The 17,028-nt window shown below is 62.5% G+C and overlaps 4 protein-coding genes across 9 annotated transcripts; all 4 read left to right on the top strand.

The window, feature by feature from the left end:
- Positions 1–120: 120 nt before the first annotated feature.
- Positions 121–912, top strand: NGRN (neugrin, neurite outgrowth associated; the record flags this gene model as incomplete). The annotated part of the gene is made up of 3 exons (XM_082290632.1): positions 121–389; positions 456–566; positions 636–912. Exons 1-3 carry the CDS (start codon positions 265–267, stop codon positions 910–912), a joined length of 513 nt encoding a protein of 170 aa, XP_082146758.1. The 5' UTR covers positions 121–264.
- Positions 913–1,053: 141 nt separating this feature from the next.
- Positions 1,054–2,554, top strand: HDDC3 (HD domain containing 3; the record flags this gene model as incomplete). Its single annotated transcript, XM_082290633.1, has 4 exons — positions 1,054–1,219; positions 1,763–1,818; positions 1,915–2,155; positions 2,424–2,554. Exons 1-4 carry the CDS (start codon positions 1,087–1,089, stop codon positions 2,552–2,554), a joined length of 561 nt encoding a protein of 186 aa, XP_082146759.1. The 5' UTR covers positions 1,054–1,086.
- A 94-nt stretch (positions 2,555–2,648) lies between these two features.
- Positions 2,649–10,171, top strand: VPS33B (VPS33B late endosome and lysosome associated). Of its 2 annotated transcripts, none has more exons than XM_082290681.1 (23): positions 2,649–2,853; positions 3,017–3,097; positions 3,181–3,242; positions 3,398–3,447; positions 3,663–3,730; positions 3,951–3,996; positions 4,309–4,403; positions 4,741–4,845; positions 5,169–5,265; positions 5,395–5,472; positions 5,766–5,839; positions 6,752–6,838; positions 6,922–7,012; positions 7,197–7,271; positions 7,581–7,645; positions 7,713–7,767; positions 7,849–7,895; positions 8,279–8,411; positions 8,677–8,750; positions 9,274–9,375; positions 9,551–9,626; positions 9,699–9,815; positions 10,041–10,171. In XM_082290681.1, the coding sequence occupies exons 1-23, from the start codon at positions 2,758–2,760 to the stop codon at positions 10,118–10,120; spliced, it is 1,854 nt and encodes a 617-aa protein (XP_082146807.1). In that variant the 5' UTR covers positions 2,649–2,757; the 3' UTR covers positions 10,121–10,171. The 2 variants fall into 2 exon arrangements, with proteins under 2 accessions (XP_082146807.1, XP_082146808.1); XM_082290682.1 differs by having other exon boundaries at positions 3,184–3,242.
- On the top strand, positions 10,133–16,203 carry PRC1 (protein regulator of cytokinesis 1). Of its 5 annotated transcripts, none has more exons than XM_082290686.1 (14): positions 10,133–10,150; positions 10,886–11,018; positions 11,340–11,462; positions 11,814–12,047; positions 12,124–12,294; positions 12,504–12,653; positions 12,883–13,030; positions 13,116–13,252; positions 13,498–13,593; positions 13,710–13,856; positions 14,212–14,322; positions 14,503–14,613; positions 15,206–15,391; positions 15,986–16,203. In XM_082290686.1, exons 2-14 carry the CDS (start codon positions 10,929–10,931, stop codon positions 16,058–16,060), a joined length of 1,779 nt encoding a protein of 592 aa, XP_082146812.1. In that variant the 5' UTR covers positions 10,133–10,150; positions 10,886–10,928; the 3' UTR covers positions 16,061–16,203. The 5 variants fall into 5 exon arrangements, with proteins under 5 accessions (XP_082146812.1, XP_082146809.1, XP_082146813.1 ...); XM_082290683.1 differs by lacking the exon at positions 10,133–10,150 and adding an exon at positions 10,561–10,613; XM_082290687.1 differs by lacking the exon at positions 10,133–10,150 and adding an exon at positions 10,561–10,613 and having other exon boundaries at positions 15,206–15,314.
- The last annotated feature ends 825 nt before the right edge of the window (positions 16,204–17,028 follow it).

Genomic DNA, 17,028 nt, shown 5'->3' on the forward strand with positions numbered 1-17,028 from the left:
GATCGGCTGCTGAGCCCCCTGGCCAGAGCCTGGGCCCAGCATCGCTCCGGCTACCCGCCCCAGCTAGCTTCACCTCTGCCAAGACCGGAGGCTGGTGCTTGTGCCCCTGTCCGTGCCCTGCCCGCACTCGTGTCTGTGACCTCCAGCCGCCTGCAGCGAAGCCCTCCAGAGGCCACCTCGCTCTGGACACGTCGGAACCTCGCTTCCCCCGCCGGGGCCGCTCCCCCCCGCCGGCCCCGCCCGTTCCTGGGCCTGTTCCTGGCCATGGCGGTGCTGCTCCAGCGCGGGCTGCGGGCGGTCCCGCTCTTCGCCAGGGCCCCGCGGCGGGCGGCGGCGGCGTGGGCCGGGGACCTGGAGCCGCCGGACCCGGCGCTGGAGGAGACGGAGAGGTGCGGAGCGGTCGGCCGGTGTTCGGGGCCTGTGCCGGCCCGGGCGCTCACGCGTGTCACCCGCAGGGCGCGGCGGCGGCGGGCGGCGGCGCGGATGGAGCGGCTGCGGCGGGAGCTGGGCGGGGGGCGCAGAGTCCCCGATCGCGCCCTGACCTGGCAGGCGATGGAGCAGCTGCGGTGAGCGAGAGACCGGGCGGGCCGCGCCGCGCCCAGTGACCGCTCCGGTGACCGTGCCCGTGCCCGCAGGTTCCTGCGGCAGGAGCTGCCCGAGGAGTGGCCGTTGGAGCGCCTGGCCCAGGGCTTTGGCGTCAGCACCGACGTGGTGCGGCGGGTGCTGCGGAGCCGCGGCTGCCCCTCACCACGCCGCCGCCTGCGGCAGGACCAGCGGGCACTGAGCGCCGCCGCGACGGCACCGGGACGGGGACGGGGAGCGGGGGACGGACACGAGGTGCACGCGCCCGACGGGACGCTGTTGTACCGGCTGCCGCGGGGCTGGGGCGGGCCGGGGCCCAGCACGCAATAAATGGTGTTGGGACCCGCCTCCGGCTGTGTTGCTTCCGTCGCGCCGGGTGGGGGCTCCGAGGCCGCGGGAATGGACTCCGAGGCGGCGGGGATGGGCTCCGAGGCGCCGGTCCTGGGCTCCGCGGCGGCGGGGATGGGCTCCGAGGCGCCGGCCCTGGGCTCCGCGGCGGCGGGGATGGGCTCCGCGGCGGCGGGGATGGGTTCTGAGATGGCGCGGCTGCTGGAGGCGGTGGACTTTGCAGCCAGGAAACACAAGGCGCAGCGGCGGAAGGATCCCGAGGGCACCCCCTACATCAACCATCCCATCGGTGCGGAAACCCCCCGGCACCGCGTCCCGCTCCCGGGAGATCCCCCGCGGCCCCTCTCTCGCAGAGCACCGCTCACCCCTGCGACCCTCCCTGCCCCGGAGCGCCGCCAACCCCCGGGAGCCCCCACCCTGGCCCCTAGAGAGAACCGTGTCTCTTCTCCCGTACCGTGTCCTTCAGCCCGATAGGGGCAGAGCCCCCGAAGCACTGCAGCCCTCGCCCCAGCCCCGTGTATGGCTGTGGCTCCCACCACACTGTTGCCCTGCTGTGGACGGTGCCCACAGGAGTTGCTGAGGGGCCCCTGTGACACAATCGCACCTGCCAGGCCTGGGGGCAGTGCTAGCCCCTGGGACCTTCCTGCCTGCCCAGCCAAAGGATTCACTGCGCAGGATGTGCCTGTGGGGTTTCCCCTGCCCAGGGTTGATCTCGGGAAAACCTCACTGCCCACCGTGCAGCACAGCCCCCGTGTCACCCACGGGAGCCACTGTCCCGGTTCCCAGGAGCTGCCTGTTCCCGGTGCCATCCACTTTTCCGCTCTCGCTGCAGGCGTCGCCAGGATCCTGGCGCATGAGGCCGGCGTGACGGACATAGTGGTGCTGCAGGTAACGCCCTGCCCTCCCCTGCCCCTGCCCACCCCTGCCCGTTCCCTTTGGTTGGCCCGGACCCCTGCAGTCCCCCTCGTCCCCTCCCCGCTGCAGGCCGCCCTCCTGCATGACACCGTGGAGGACACGGACACCACGTTCTCCGAGATCGAGGAGTGGTTCGGCGCAGAGGTGCGGCGCGTGGTGGAGGAGGTGACGGACGACAAGACGCTGCCCAAGACCGAGCGGAAGCGGCTGCAGGTGGAGCGCGCACCCCTTTGCAGCCGCCGGGCCAAGCTGGTCAAGCTGGCGGACAAGCTGTACAACCTGCGGGACCTGAACCGCTGCACGCCGCAAGGTACCGCCCGCGCCGGCGGCACCGGCACGGCGGGGACGGGGGACAGCCCGGCTGATCCCAGCCAGCAGCACGGCTGGTCCTGTTGGCTGTACCCCGTCCGCGCCGAGGCTGCCCTGGGCCGGGGGCGGCAGTGGCGGGAGGTGGTGGCGGGAGGTGGTGGGGGGAGTGTCCCCGTGTCTCTGCGTGTGTGTCGCCGTGTCCGGGAACTCGGGGCCGGGGCGCGCCCGGTGCGGCGGGACCGGAAGTGACGTTACACATGTCCCCGCAGGGTGGTCGGCGGAGCGCGTGCAGGAGTACTTCCGGTGGGCGGCGCGCGTGGTGTCCGGGCTGCGCGGGACCAGCGCGGCCCTGGAGGGGGCGCTGCAGCGCCTGTTCGAGCAGCGCGGCGTGGCCGCGTGACCGCCGGGGCGGGCCGGCCGGGCGGGGCGGGGCGGGCCGGGGCGGGGCGGGGCGGGCCGGGCCGGGGCCGCCTCGGCCAATAAACGTGAGCACAGCTCCGCGTCCCTGCCTCGCCGTAGTTCCGCGCGCGTCCGCCGCCGCGGGGTTCCGGCCGCGCCGCGGTTCCGCGCTCGGGCGTTCCTGGTGCCGGCCCGGCCCCCGCCATGGCCCTCGCCGGGCGACGCGACGCGCCCGAACCGCCGGACTTCGGGATCCTGAAGCGGCTGGCGCGAGACCAGCTCGTCTACCTGCTGGAGCAGGTCCGGGGGCCACCCGGGACAGGCGTCCTGCACGGAGGGGGGCATGGGGAATCGGTGGGATCGGTATCGGCTCTGGGGTTGGGGGTCGGGAATCGGGGCCGGCCCGGGAGGGGCCTGGCACGGAGCAGCCGCTGGGTGCCGGCTCACGCCCTCCTGCCCGCAGCTCCCCGGGAAGAAGGACCTGTTCATCGAGGCCGACCTGATGAGCCCCCTGGACCGCATCGCGAACGTGTCCATCCTGAAGGTACCGCGGGGTCCGGTCGGGCGGCCCCGGCCGCCCCTGCCCGCCGCCACCGCCCGCGCCGAACCCGCGCCCTGTCCCCGCAGCAGCACGACGTGGACAAGCTGTACAAGGTGGAGACCCGGCCGGCCCCCGGCGCCAGCGACCAGTGAGTGCCCCGGCGCCGAGGCTGCCTGCGTGCCTCTCCCGGCTCAGAACGCGTCTGTGCGGGACCTGCTGGTGCCAGAGCACAGCTTTGGACAGAAGGGTCCGGGGCAGGCAGAGACGGGTACGAGGAGCCCCTCTCTCCCCTCTGTGGTGCAGGTTCTGCTTCCTGGTGAGGCCACGAGTGAGGACGATGAGGTTCATTGCCGGTGAGTGCGGCCCCAGGGGCAGGTGCCCCTCACCTGGGTGCGGTGCTCTGGGCACCGCTGTGCGTAGGCCCGAGAGGGGCTCCCGGCGAGTCCCACTCCCGGCGTTTCACTTGTGCCTGGGGTGATCGGGCTCTGTGAGCCGAGGGACCATGGGCCGAGGGAGCCGTGCCTGGCAGGGTGGGCAGCTGTGCAGGGTTTGTGCGGGGTGTTCACAGATATTGTCAACGCTGACAAGATGTCAGGAAGGAGCAGGAAATACAAGATCATCTTCAGCCCCCAGAAGGTCAGTGGAACCCATGGTGCTGCCCGTTCCCTTGTCATTCTGTGCCTGCCCAGCCTTTGCACCCTCCACCTTTTCTATAGGCACTGAAAATTCTTTGTTTCTAATCCAGAAATGTTTAAATAAACCCAAGTGTTGTGACACCTGGGAAGGAGCTGGGCCCCTCCAGAGCTTTTCCTGCTAAGAGCTTGCCTGGCCCTGAGGGTCTCCCCTTCCCTTCCAGTTCTATGCTTGCGAGATGGTGCTGGAGGAAGAGGGGGTCTTTGGTGGTGAGTGGAGCTGCACTGCTGGCTCAGCGTAGCTGACACTGCATGATCCCATTTAAATCCCAGTGCTGGGATCCCTGTGTGGGCAGGGACAGGAAGGTGGGCAGGGGACACGGGTTCTCTCGAGGCTGGCTTGTGGGCAGATGTGTGCCTGTCACAGTATTGGCCCCTCTCTTCTGCCTGAGGAGAGGAGAGAGGGTCCTGCCACCCATCCTGTCTGGAGCTCCACAAGCCCTGTTTTGGGGCTGCTGTGTTTCTTGGGGCTCTTCCTGCCCAGGGCTGCATAACTGTCTCCTGTCCCTGTCCCAAACACAGATGTCACCTGCGATGAGTGGTCCTTCTACCTGCTGCCCCTGGATGAAGACATCATCAGCATGGAGCTGCCCGAGTTCTTCCGCGACTACTTTCTGGTCAGTGGGACACTGCAGGGGGGTGACAGCCCATCCTGTCCCCTGTGCCTCACTGGGGCTGGGGACAAGGTGCTGTTCGGAGAGGAGGTGTGTGACATCGTGCTCAGCCCCTCAGCCTGCACTGCAGGCACCATCTGCTCCCCAGGGGCAGTTCCTGTTGGGGAGTGGCAGCTTGCCCCCGAGCTGGTGCCTCTGCTCCTGGCTGAGCAGCTTTGGGGCATCCCATTGTGTTCCTCCTAGGAGCTCCCAGCACAGGGCCCACTCCGTCCCCAGCCCAATCCCCTGCCGTGGCAGACCTTCTCAGCCAGCTGTCCACACTCACTCCCTCATCCTGCAGGAGGGAGATCACCGCTGGATCAACCCCGTTGCCAGAGCCCTGCAGTTGCTGAACTCTCTTTATGGCCCTTTTGGAAAAACTTACGGCATTGGCCGCTGTGCTAAGGTATGGCTGGCACTGGGGCTCCCTTGGGTCCCCATCAGGGGTGTGGCTTGCAGGGACCTGGACCCCATCAGCCATGTGACAGCACGTCACCACAGAGGTGTCACTGCGCTATGCCTCCTCCTGGGCAGGTTTTCAGGGGGTCCCATATGCCAAAGTGGGCAGCAGAGGGGCAGCTGCTGCTCGCTGGGGTGTGGTGGAGCCCCCTCTGCCCTGCAGGGGGGAGGATTTGTGCCTGGCCTTGGTTGTGAGCCCCACAGCATGCCAGGGCCCTTGGTGGGAGCCTGGGGCTGCTCCCCCACCCTGGCAGCCTCTGCCCCTCACAGATGAGCTACGAGCTGTGGCGGGACTTGGAGGAAGAGAGTGAGAGTGAAGGCCAGGGCAGGAAGCCTGAGATTGGACACGTCTTCCTCATGGACAGAGGTGGGCTGAGGCAAGGGCAGCGGCTGGAGGGGAGCGGTTTGGGCAGCAGGTCTCCCAGAGGGGCAGGGAAAGCCTGTGTGGGGTGGCTGGAGGACTGTGAGGGCAGCCTGGCTCTGTCTCTCTTGGCAGACACAGACTATGTGACAGCACTCTGCTCCCAAGTGGTCTACGAGGGGCTCGTGGACGACACCTTCCGCATCAAGTGTGGTAGGCGACAGGGCAGCACAGGGCTCTGCACTCACAGCGGGGCAGAATGGGGCTCTGCACACACCTGGCCAGCACCTGCAGGGTTTGTGCCTGGCATTGTCAGGCACAGTGCTGTTCCCACAGGAACAGTCCCAGTGTGGGGTGCTGCTGGAGGTCATCCACAGGGACAGTCCTCACTCTGATCAAGACACTGGGCTGGCATCCCCTGTCTCTCCTGCCTCTTACAGAGAGGCTTGTGCATGTGGGAATGTTGCTGTGTCTGGGACAAAGCAGCTCTTCACTTTTCCCTGCAGGCAGTGTGGATTTTGGGCCAGATGTCACCTCTTCTGACAAGAGTATTAAGGTGCTGCTCAATTCCCAGGACAAAGTGAGTCCTCACAAGCCTCGGGGGATTCCCCTTGGTGGGAGGAGGCAGAGTGGACCATTCCCTTCCCCTAAGCTTGAGCAGGAGTGGCTGGGGACTGCTAGGCCCCCAGAGCATGGGTTTAGGCACAGAGACCAGAGAAACCTGCTCTGCAGGTGCAGCTCCATTTCTGAACCTGTCAGAGTCCCTGCATGCAGGACTGTGTCCCAAATGAGCATTGTAAGGTCGCTTAAGGAATCACCAGCAAAGGTATCTGCAGAAACAGGTTTAATATAAAAGCTGCAGCATGACAAAATTCGTTGGCAAAGTTTTAAATGGTTAAAGCACACAGATGAAAAGCAAACAAAAATTACAAATCAGTCAATACAAACCAAAATCAACCCAAAAATATCTATGTGGAGGTGGAGGTGGGGAATATGGGGGGAATCAAAAGGATAGGAAAGGGTAAGGATAGAAAGTAATACGGAAGACCCTCTTGTTGAGTCACAAGGTTCATAGTAATTTTCCATCCTGGCCACAACTCAGGTTGATATCTAACTATGGAATTTGATAATGAAAATATTATTCCACTTGGGTTTTTATTCAGGTTACAAAAATAAGTTTCCCAGGCTGTTCATTAAAAACCAGGAGCTCGTTAGACAGTACTAGTTCCTGGGAAGAAAGAGTGTTTCTGCTAAGCTGGGGAGGAGCTCAGCCCAGGTGCTACTCATCAAGGCTGATCCCTGAGGAGCATTTCTCAGGTCATGGTGTGGCCTGGGTCAGAGGGATGCACCAACACAGGTTGCTGTGCCATCAGGCAGTGTTTTGGGGTGTGTGGCCAAAGTGCTGTGCAGGTTACTGGGGAGCATTGGCCCTGGGGTCTGTGTCTCCAGGGCTGCAGCTGGCTGGGCCCTGGTAGCTGTGGTGCTTCCACAGGTGTTCAGCCAGATTCGGAATGAGCACTTCTCCAGCGTGTTTGGCTTCCTGAGCCAGAAGTCACGGAACCTGCAGGCGCAGTACGACGTGAGTGTCACCCTGGCGTGCGGGATGCCTGCAGCACTGTCCCTCGCAGCTGGGCCGCCACCCCCGTGCTCTCCCTCCCACAGCGGCGCCGGGGCATGGACATCAAGCAGATGAAGGACTTTGTGTCCCAGGAGCTGAAGGGACTGAAGCAGGAGCATCGCCTGCTGAGCCTGCGTAGGAGCCTGAGGGGAGGGAGGGGCCCTCGAGTGTACTGCAAGTGCTGGAGCACCGGGGAAAGCAGGGGGCTGGGGGGCCCTGGATGTGCCCAGGAGGGGCAGGGCAGGGGCTGTTGGTGTGTGCCAACAGTGCCTGCAGAGCCCTTTCCCCTCCAAAGCTGCTGTGTCTCTTGGTTGTGTAGATATTGGTGCCTGTGAGTCTATCATGAAAAAGAAAACCAAGCAGGACTTCCAAGAGACCATCAAGGCTGAGCACTGTGAGTGCTGCTCCATGCCCTGTGTGTGCCTGCCCCTGTCTCAGTCTGACCCATGGCCTCGCTTGCCCCAGGCCCAGGCAGCCTCACACCTGGATGTTCCCTGTGTGGCCACCATCCTCCCAGTCCCTTGTTTTGGGGGTGTCTCAAGATCCTGAGAAGGGTCAGGTCGCACCCTCTGAGGGGGAATGTCTGCTGGGGTGGGGGCCCATTCCCTGGGGCTTTGGACGGGCAGCTGAGCCCAGAGGCCAGACCCCAGCTCAGTGGGCTAGCAAGAGCCCTGGGGTGATGCTGCCTGTGCCCCTGTCACAGCACTGCTGGAGGGCTTTGATGTCCGTGAGAGCACCAGCTTCATCGAAGAGCACATTGACCGGCAGGTGAGACCATGGGGATGCCTGCTCCGGCTGCCCCGTCCTGCCCCAGCTAAGCCCCTGCTCCCCACAGGTGTCCCCCATCGAGAGCCTGCGCCTCATGTGCCTCCTGTCCATCACAGAAAATGGTGAGTGCCCAGCTGTGCTGGGCCAGAGCAGTGGCACTGAGCCCCAGCCGTGGCACAGAGCTCACCTGGTGCTCCCCACAGGTCTCATCCCTAAGGACTACCGCTCCCTGAAAACCCAGTACCTGCAGGTGAGGGGCCCAGGGAGTCACTGCAGGGCAAGAGCTGTGTCACATAGGGGTTCCCCTCCCTGTGGTTCTGGCCACGAGGCGCTGGGCAGCAGCACTCCTGGGGATGGGCCCTGCCTCCACAGACTCTTCATCAGTGACAGCACACCCAGGCTGTCTCTGCAGGATAGACCTGCCTCCACAGGCTCCACTTGAGCCCCTCTACAGGCTCCACTTGAGCCCCACTTGAGCCCCTCTACAGGCTCCACTTGAGCCCCTCTACCTGCCCCTGCCTGTGCTTGCCAGGGGGCTCTGAGCAACCTGTGCCTCGCTGCAGAGGGGACACCCTGTCTGCTTTCCATGCTCGCATGTGGGGCTCCACACTGATCTGGCTGCCCTGTTCACAGAGCTACGGGCCCGAGCACTTGCTGACCTTCCACAACCTCAAGCGCATCGGGCTGCTGACGGAGCAGTCAGCTGGGGAGACCCTGACAGCTGTGGAGAGCAAAGTTAGCAAGCTGGTCACAGACCGTGCTGCAGGTGAGCCAGCCCACTGCCCTATGTCCCTGGGAGCTGCTGCCTGAGATCTGGCTGAAAGCACATGGCAAACGTGTGGGCTGCAAGCACCAAGTGTGTCTCCAGCAGTGGTGCTGCAGGCAGTGCAGTGGGCTCTGCTGTGGGGACACCAGGGCTAGCAGCCACCACAGCCATTCTCCAGAGCACACAGCTCTGCACATCTCTGCCAGCCTGTGTTTGGGATCCAGACAGAACCTTTTAAGATGTTTCTCCTTGTCATGTTTTCCAGGAAAGATCACAGATGCGTTTAATTCTTTGGCCAGGAAGAGTAATTTCCGAGCCATAAGCAAGAAGCTGGGGTTGGTACGTCCTCGAGGGGTGCTGGCTGGCTGCAGTGCCTACAGAGCAGAGTGCTCTGCTTAGCCTGTGCCTGTGCCCAGGCTGTAGGCTCAGCACTTGAGGGGGACACAGCTCAGGGCCAGAGCTGCTGCAGCTGCTCCAGGCAGCCTGCAGGCTTCTCCCCAGGGCTGGGGGCCATTGCCAGCTTCCCACTCTGCCCAGCTTCCATGTGCCCTGTGAGTGTGGTGCGGGGCTGGGGCTCTCCTTGTCCCCTTCAGACACAGCAGTGGCACTGGGCAGGCAGCCCTGTGCCTTCCATCCTGAGGCAATGAGAGGTCCCAGGGTGCTGGCAAGGTGACCTTTCTTCCCCTGGCCCTCACTGCACAGCCCACCCAGGCCATGGGATGCTAGCTCTGGTGTGGTGGGGCAGGAGGTGGGGACAGAGCCATGCTCCAAGCATCTGTCCCTCCTCACCTCTGCACCTCTGAGTGGGGGTGAGGCCCCAGGCAGCCTGGTCCTGTACCTCTGGTGTCACCTGTCACTGCAGATTCCTCGGCTGGATGGCGAGTATGACCTCAAAATGCCTCGGGACATGGCGTATGTTTTTGGTGGGGCCTATGTGCCCCTGAGCTGCAAGATCATCGAGCAGGTGAGCTCATCTGCTGCTGGAGAGAACTGGGCACATCCCCTCAAGCCCCTGCCTCCTTTTGGGGAGTCCAGCAGGGGTTCCTCTGCCCAGGGCAAGGGCTGATGGTGTTCATCTACTGCTCTGAGCCTCCTGAGCAGTGCCCAGCACCCAGCCGGACACCCCACCTGTCTCTTAGGTGCTGGAGCGCCGGGGCTGGCAAGGCCTGGAGGAGGTCGTGCGACTGCTCAATGGCAACGAGTTCTCTGTCTCAGGTGGTGGTAGGGGCAGGCTGGGGGCAGTGGGGCTGGCAGCGGGCATATCCTACAGCACTCTTCCCTATCCAGACAGCGCTGTGGAGGACAACCCTGCCTGGGAGTCCCAACGTGTTGTTCTTGCTGTCTTCCTGGGGGGCTGCACCTTCTCTGAAATTGCTGCACTCCGCTTCCTGGGGAAGGAGAGAGGTAGGAGTGGCTTGGGGAGGGTAGGGAGCAGGCAGGAGCCTGGGGATCCTGCCATTGCAGCATGCAGCCAAGCAGGGCCTGTGCTCAGGAACCAGCACTGGCTGAAGCCCCTGGGGCAGGGGGTGGTGAGGTACACAGCTCTCCTGGAAAATGGGCGCGGACAGGGCTGGGAGTGTCAGTGCTGCCCCACAGCACGGCTGGGGCACTGACGGGCCTTTCCTACAGGGTGCAAGTTCATCTTCCTGACCACGGCCATCACCAACAGCGCCCGTATGATGGAGTCCATGATTGAGGCCAAGGCTTGAGCCCCGGAGCGGGTCGAGGGAACCCTGCCAGTAAACATCTCTGCTTACAACGACCCGGCCTAGGGCTGTGTGTGCGAGGGTGGGCGCTGGCGGGAGCGCTACCCCGGGGACAGCGGCCCAGCGTTGAGGCGGCGGACGCTGCGGGCCGGGCGGGATCCCGGTGCAGCCCTCAGCGCATGCGCGGGGACGCGCAGGCACCGCCCGGGGCGGGGTCACGGGGCCGCTGGCGGCTCGGGAGTGCGCGGCGGCGCCGTTAGACGCGGCAGGGCGGTGGCGGTCTCGCTCCGGATTGGTTGGAAGCGCCGAAGGCTCTCCACTGCCATTGGCTGGGGGGCGGCTTGGGGCGGGGCGGAGGCGCGGGCGGGCGAGGGGGTGCAGCCCTGGTGGCGGTTGTGGGCGGGGCCGCGGTGACGCGGCAGCCAATCAGCGCGGCCGGGAGGGGAGTTCGAATCGGCGGAGCGGCGGCAGCGCAGCGCGGGGCGATGAGGAAAAGGTGCGGGAACGGGGGAACCGGGGGGAACCGGGAACCGAGGCTGGGGGCACGGCTGGCCGAAAGTGCCGGGACTGCTGGGAACCGGGGCTGGGGGGCACGGCTGGCCGAAAGTGCCGGGACTGCTGGGAACCGGGGCTGGGGGGCACGGCTGGCCGAAAGTGCCGGGACTGCTAGGAACCGGGGCAGGAGGTCACGGTGGGACGGGCGGCGGCTGGGGGGGCTCTCGGGCCCCGAGACTGTCGTTGGCCGCTGACGGCCCGCGGTGCCCTCAGCGAGGTGCTGGCGGCCGAGGCCGCGTCCTGCCTGAATCGGGCCATGGCGGCGCTGCGGGACATCTGGGAGGAGATCGGTATTCCCGAGGAGCAGCGCCTGGAGCGCACTGACGTCGTCAAGAAGCACATCAAGGTGAGGGGCGGGGCGGGGAGTCACCGGATCTTCTGTTGAGCCGCGTACCTGCTGCAGCGGGAGCCCGCGACCCGAGCAGCTCGGAGTGAGCTCACCCAGGACTGCTCTCTCGGGTCTGCCGGGAGCCCTGCCCAGCTGTTACCACGCCTCTGCCCTCGCCCTGTGCAGCCTCGTCTCACTGGGCTCCCCACGCTGCCCACACCTCACTCGGGCCCAGCCGTGGTCTCAAGCGGTGGTCCTGCTGCCCTGCCCACTCTCCCTGCACGTCCCCTGCTCACTCTCCATTCCCACACCCTGCCTCTAACTACACTTGTGCTGCAGAGTCTCCTGGACATGATGGTGGCAGAGGAGGAAAGCCTGAAGGAACGTCTCCTGAAGAGCATCGCCCTGTGTCGGAAGGAGCTGGACACCCTGTGCAGGGAGCTCCAGCTGGGCCCCTTTGAGGTGAGGTGTGGAATCCTGGGATCCTGCTGGCAGCAGTGCTGCTGCCTGGCCTCTGCCTCGGTGTCTCAAGAGGCCAGAGCTCACAAGGCTCCAAAACTCTATCCAAAACTGCTTTTTTGGGTGCTTGGTAGAGCCAAGGGATTTGTGGCTTCTTACAGGCCAGGCACTGGTAGGTGGTTGTGTGGTGTTCTCTAGCACCTTGTTTTGTGTGTTGCTGGTGTTCTTGCACCTTCCTGGGGAACATCTTGCTCAGACCCAGGCCTGGTGCCCGCAGTGTTTGTATAAAAAGCCTAAAGCATGAGTCAGGTGTGGGAGAAGCGTGGAACAGAGCTGATTTCTGGCCTCTTGCAGACAGAGGAGGAAAGTACCATCCTACAGATGGAGAAGAACCTGCGCACGCGTGTGGAGGTGCTACAGAAGCAGAAGCGGGACCGGAAGCAGGAGCTGAAGGCCCTGCAGGAACAGGACCGAGACCTGTGTGACATCCTGTGCACAACTCTGTTCAGCATCGACACTGGGAGTGTGCCCAGCCTGGAGGACTTGGACCGCTACCGGCGCCATGTGGCCTCCCTCAACACCCTGAAGGTGAGCGTGGAGGGTGAGGGGGTCGCTGAGAGGCCCGCAAGGGGCCCCTGGTTCCTGACACTGCCCTCACCCCCAGGAGCAAAGGCGGGAAGAATTTGTCAGCAACAAGCGTCAGATCATTCTGCTCATGGAGGAGCTGGACCACACCCCGGACACTAGCTTCGAGCGGGACGTGGTGTGTGAGGATGAGGAGGCATTCTGCCTGTCCAAGGACAACATCGTGGCCCTCCAGAACCTGCTGCAGCAGGTATGTCATGCTCTGAGGCAGTGCTGGGGGCTGCTGTGTGTGCTGGCAGCAGCTGCCACCACGATGTCAGAGCAACTGCTAGGTTTTGAGCAAGGCTGCGTGTTAGAACACCCTTTTCAAGGGGCTGAGATCTCGTGTGCCAAGCGTGCGGCTTTGCGGGTGCAGCAGAGCCAAAGGCTGCGCTGACCCCCTGCTCCCCCTCCCTCCAGCTGGAAGCCCGGCGGGCCCTCAACGAGGCTGTGTGCACGGAGCTGCGCGCCAGGATCATCGCGCTCTGGGAGAGGCTGCAGATCCCGGAGGAGGAGAGAGAGTCCTCAGCCGTGCACCTGGCTGGCTCCAGAGTCAAAACTAGGAGAGCTGTAAGAGCCCTGTTGCGCTCGTGATGGGAGGGCTGGGGGCAGCAGCTCCTGGGGATCTCATGCTCCTGTTTGTTCAGTAAGGGGTGAGGCGAGCAGGCCAAATTCTGCCAAACACCTGCCTGGAGGCTGGTGCTGGCAGCTGCCTCATTCTAGAGAGCGGCTCATGCAGAAGATGAATCCCGTTCTCCCCCCTCTTCCTCCCTGACCTGTGCTCTGGTCCTGGGGACAGTTGCAGCTGGAAGTGGACCGTCTGGAGGAGCTGAAGCTGCAGAACATGAAATCCGTGATCCATGCAATCCGGGCAGAGCTGGCTCGTTACTGGGACAAATGCTTCTACAGCCAGGAGCAGAGGGAAGGCTTCAGCCCCTTCTACGATGGTGGGTGCTGGCTGGCCAGGCAGTTTTGGGGGAGGAATCCCAGGGGTTCCAGCACCCCCCTGACCTAGCTGTTGTGCCCTTCCAGAGGATTACACAGAGACGCTGCTTGAGCTGCATGATGCTGAGGTGGGCAAGATGAAGATCTACTATGAAACACACAAAGATCTGTTTGAGGCTGTTCAGAAGTGGGAGGAGAACTGGAAGCTGTTCCTGGAGCTGGAGGTATTGTCCAGGCAGGAGCATGCCAGGTCATGGATCAGTGTACACCTCTGCTCCCATGGGCAGAGTGCTCTGGGAAGGAGCAGGGGGGCGCTGGGAAGTCATGGTGGGCCAGTGCAGGGATGGGGTGCTGTGTTTTGAGTATTGGGGTGTTGGTGCAGGGCTGGCTCCTCTGGGGCCTTCACCATGTGAGGCTGAGGGCATTGGGTGGTGTGTTCGTGTCTCTCATGACCCCCTTTCTCTACCAGAGCAAAGCAACTGACCCCGGTCGCTTCAACAATCGCGGAGGAAACCTGCTGAAGGAGGAGAAGCAGCGAGCAAAGCTGCAGAAGACGCTGTCTAGAGTAGGTCCAGCTTTGGGGAAGGACCTGTGGTCCCACTGACAGAGGAAAAGGGATCCTTGGGTGTGGGGACACCTGCATTCAGCGCAGCCCCTACACTGCTCTCATGTCCTGATCAGCTGCAGGAGGAGCTGGAGAGAAAGGTCCAGACCTGGGAGCAGGAGTTCAAGGGAGCTTTCCTGGTGAAGGGGCAGCAGTTCATGGAGTATGTGTCAGAGCAGTGGCAGCTGTACCGTCTAGAGAAGGAGAAGGAGAAGCAGGAGCGGGTGAGTACAGAGCTGAGCATGTTGGCTTCTGCCTGGGAGTGTCCCTGGCTCCTACCTAAGAATGTGAGCCTAGGGATGTCCCTGCTGGGCCCCGGGCTCTGCATGCTCATTCCCAGCCTGGAAGTGGCAGGCAGTGGGGCTGGTGCCCATTGCTGTCACACCCATGTGGGCCGAGCCCCTTTGTGGCCCAGAAAAGTGCCAGAGGTGACACTTGGCTCTGGATGCCTGTAAATCTGATGAAATTCCTGCCATGTGGCTGTGCCAGGCTGTCAGCAGGGCAGTGCCCACTGCCAGTGTCACACAGATGCACCAGCTTCGTGGTGCTCAGGTGTGTAAGTGCAGGTGTCTCCCACAGCACCTGAAGAAGAGCCGGCAAATGGAGACGGAGATGCTGTATGGCAGCACCCCACGGACACCCATTAAGCGGCGCATGCTCAGCCCCCACACACCTGCCAAAGTAAGCAAGGTAAAATGTCCCTGCAGAGCAGTGTGGTGGCCTGGGGTCCTGCCTGGAGCTGAGCTCTCCCTGGGCTGGAGCATGGCCTTGTGCTGGCCTCGGCCTCGTGGGGATGTGTGGGGAGAGATCAGGGTGCTGCAACCCCATGGGAGGATGTCCTGTGTGATGTGTGCTCTGCTGTCTCCTCAGCTCCACGGCACCTCCATCGCCAGTGCCACCCCCAACAGCACTGTTCGCTCAGCCTTTGGGGGTACCATCTCCCACTCGCCCACATCTCGGCTGCCACCCTCTGGGAAGAAGGTGAGGGGCCGTGGGGGAGTCCCTGCCTGGGGCTGGGCTGGAAGGGATGGGTGAGCTGAGATGGTGCAGCTGTTCTTGCTGTCACCCCATGGTTCGCTGCCTCCCCTGCTGAGCTTGTGCGGGACAGAAGCCCCTGTTTGTCCACAGTCTGCTCTGTGGGGCTACTGCCATCCTGCTGGGGTGTTGCTGACCGCTGACCCGAGGGGGGAGGAGGGTGCCAGAAAATCTTCCTCCAGCCCAGATTTCTAGTGTACTCCTGTTCCTTAGTGCTGAGCCTGCAGCTTGGGAGACCTTCAAAATGTGTGTGTGCTGCTGGACAGGGCCTGAGCATCCTGGTCTAGTGAGTGGCATCCCCGCCCATGGCACGGGGGTGGAACAAGATGGGCTTTAAAGTCCCTTCCTACCCAAATCATTCCAGGATTCTGTGATTCTATGCCATATGTTTCAGGGGCCAGAATTGGACCCTGGAGTCTGGAGAGCTCCTGGAGCCTGACACTGCTCTGGCTCCACACAGCAATGGGTAGTGAAGCTGCTGCAGCTCTCCTGCCTCTGCTCAATTCCTGCATCCCATAACTGTCACCTCTGCCCACAGTTCGGCCGGGCTCGGACCCCCAGCCGCGCAGCAGCGAAGCCCCCCCGACCCAGGCTGAGGGAGCGGAACAAGGAAAACATGTCCCAGCTGGATGGAACCACCCTGAGTGGTGGGTGCACCCCCACAGCCCCTGCCCAGCGTAACCACAGCGTTAGTTCTGTTGCCAGCACCTATTCTGAGTTTGCGGTAATTCACCTCTTCTAACCCCACCCTCCCCTCACTGCACAGCACAAGACCTTTGCTCCCTCCTGTCCAAGCACCCCCGGGGGCTGTGTCCCCCCGCTGTGTCCCTGCACAGCACCCCGTGTCCTCTCACAGGGTGGCTGCTCCTGCCCCTGCCTGTGACTCCCCATGGAGAACTTCAGAGTTGGAGGCGGAGGGCCCTGAGCACCAGCCCAGAGGACAGGCTGCAGTCAGGGACACACCTGTGCAGGGACAGACCCAAGGCAGAGCCCCGGAGGAGGGAGTGAGCAGAGGCTGCCAGTGGATGGGGCTTTCCTCTCTTGGGGGGGACCCTGTGGGGCCTTGGACAGCCTCTGTCCTCCCATCATGCTGGGCTGAGCCTGAGATTTACCACTCTGTGACACTACCAAAAACTTTTTATACATTTTAGTAAACAAAGGCATTTATGTTCATTGGGTACAAGTTACATAGTTCACATTAATTTGCATTTCATCTCCTTTTGGCAGCCTGGCTTGCCCTTTCTCTGTCCCCCCTGAACTGTGCAACAGCAGTCCCCTCCCTTCCCTCAGCCCCCTCTCCCACTTCTTGTTTCCACAGCGCGAACTTTCAAAGGCTTCCAACTTTGAAAGCACCTCTCATGTCCTCAACTCCACCACCAACAATGTCGCGTGATGAATCCCTGTGCTGGCAGCTCTGCACGGCCTGCAGCATCTCCCGCTCCAGGATAACCCTCCCCTTGGTTGCCGCTTTAGAAATGTGCTTTTATTTAAAAAATTTTTCTAGATGATGTGAATAAAGTCCCTGTACAGCCCCCACCTCTGAGTGGATTTGCTGGGGTCCCTGGAGGGGGGGAAGGCAATGGAAGGGCTGGGGCAACCCCGAATCTCTGGGCGTGGCTCTGGGGAGTCCCAGCCAATCAGGAACAGAGCTGCAGCTTCTTTGGCCAATCAAGTCCAGGAGCTCCAATCTGCATCCTGATTGGCCAAGTAAGCTGGAGTACTGATCCACATCCTGATTGGCTGAAGAAAACAGCAGCTCCAATCAGCATCCTGATTGGATGAATAAGCATCCAATCCATCCTGATTGGAACTCCAACCCACATTGTGACTGGCTGAAAAAGCTGGTGCTTCAATCCACATCCTGATTGGCTGAAAAAACTGGAGCTTCAAGCTCCATCCTGATTTGCTAAAAAAGCTGGACCTTCCACCACATCCTGATTTACTGAAAAGGCAGCATCCTCAATCTGTGTCGTGATTGGCTGAAAATGCTGCTGCTTCAAGATGCATCCTGATTGGCCAATAAGCTGGAGCTCTGATCCGTGTCCTGATTGGCTGAAAAAGCATCAGCTCCAATCCGCACTCCCATTGGCTGAAAAAGCTGGAATGCCAATCCATGCCCTGAGTGGGCAAATAAGGTGATGCTTCGATCCGTATCGTGATTGGCTGAAAAAGCAGCAGGTCCAATCCATGTCCTGATTGGCCGAAGAAACTGGAGCTCCAATACGTGTTCTGATTGGCTGAAAAAGGCAACACTTTCAATCTGCACCCTGACTGTCTGAAAAAGCAGCAGCTCCCATCCACATCCTGATTGGCTGAATAAGCTGGAGCGTCAATCTGTGTTCTGATTGGCTGAAAAAGATG

The sequence above is a fragment of the Coloeus monedula genome, assembly GCF_965178545.1.
Source record: "Coloeus monedula genome assembly, chromosome: 14".
In the NCBI taxonomy this organism is placed as follows: Eukaryota; Metazoa; Chordata; class Aves; order Passeriformes; family Corvidae; genus Coloeus; species Coloeus monedula.

Excerpts from the sequence above, each read along its gene's own strand:
- VPS33B (XM_082290681.1), top strand. The coding sequence starts at position 2,758 with ATGGCCCTCGCCGGGCGACGCGACGCGCCCGAACCGCCGGACTTCGGG. Across the intron at positions 7,646-7,712 it reads AAGAGCACATTGACCGGCAG|GTGTCCCCCATCGAGAGCCT; the intron begins GTGAGACCATGG and ends TGCTCCCCACAG. Across the intron at positions 7,768-7,848 it reads CCTGTCCATCACAGAAAATG|GTCTCATCCCTAAGGACTAC; the intron begins GTGAGTGCCCAG and ends TGCTCCCCACAG.
- PRC1 (XM_082290683.1), top strand. Across the intron at positions 11,463-11,813 it reads TCCAGCTGGGCCCCTTTGAG|ACAGAGGAGGAAAGTACCAT; the intron begins GTGAGGTGTGGA and ends GGCCTCTTGCAG. Across the intron at positions 12,654-12,882 it reads GAGTCAAAACTAGGAGAGCT|TTGCAGCTGGAAGTGGACCG; the intron begins GTAAGAGCCCTG and ends TCCTGGGGACAG.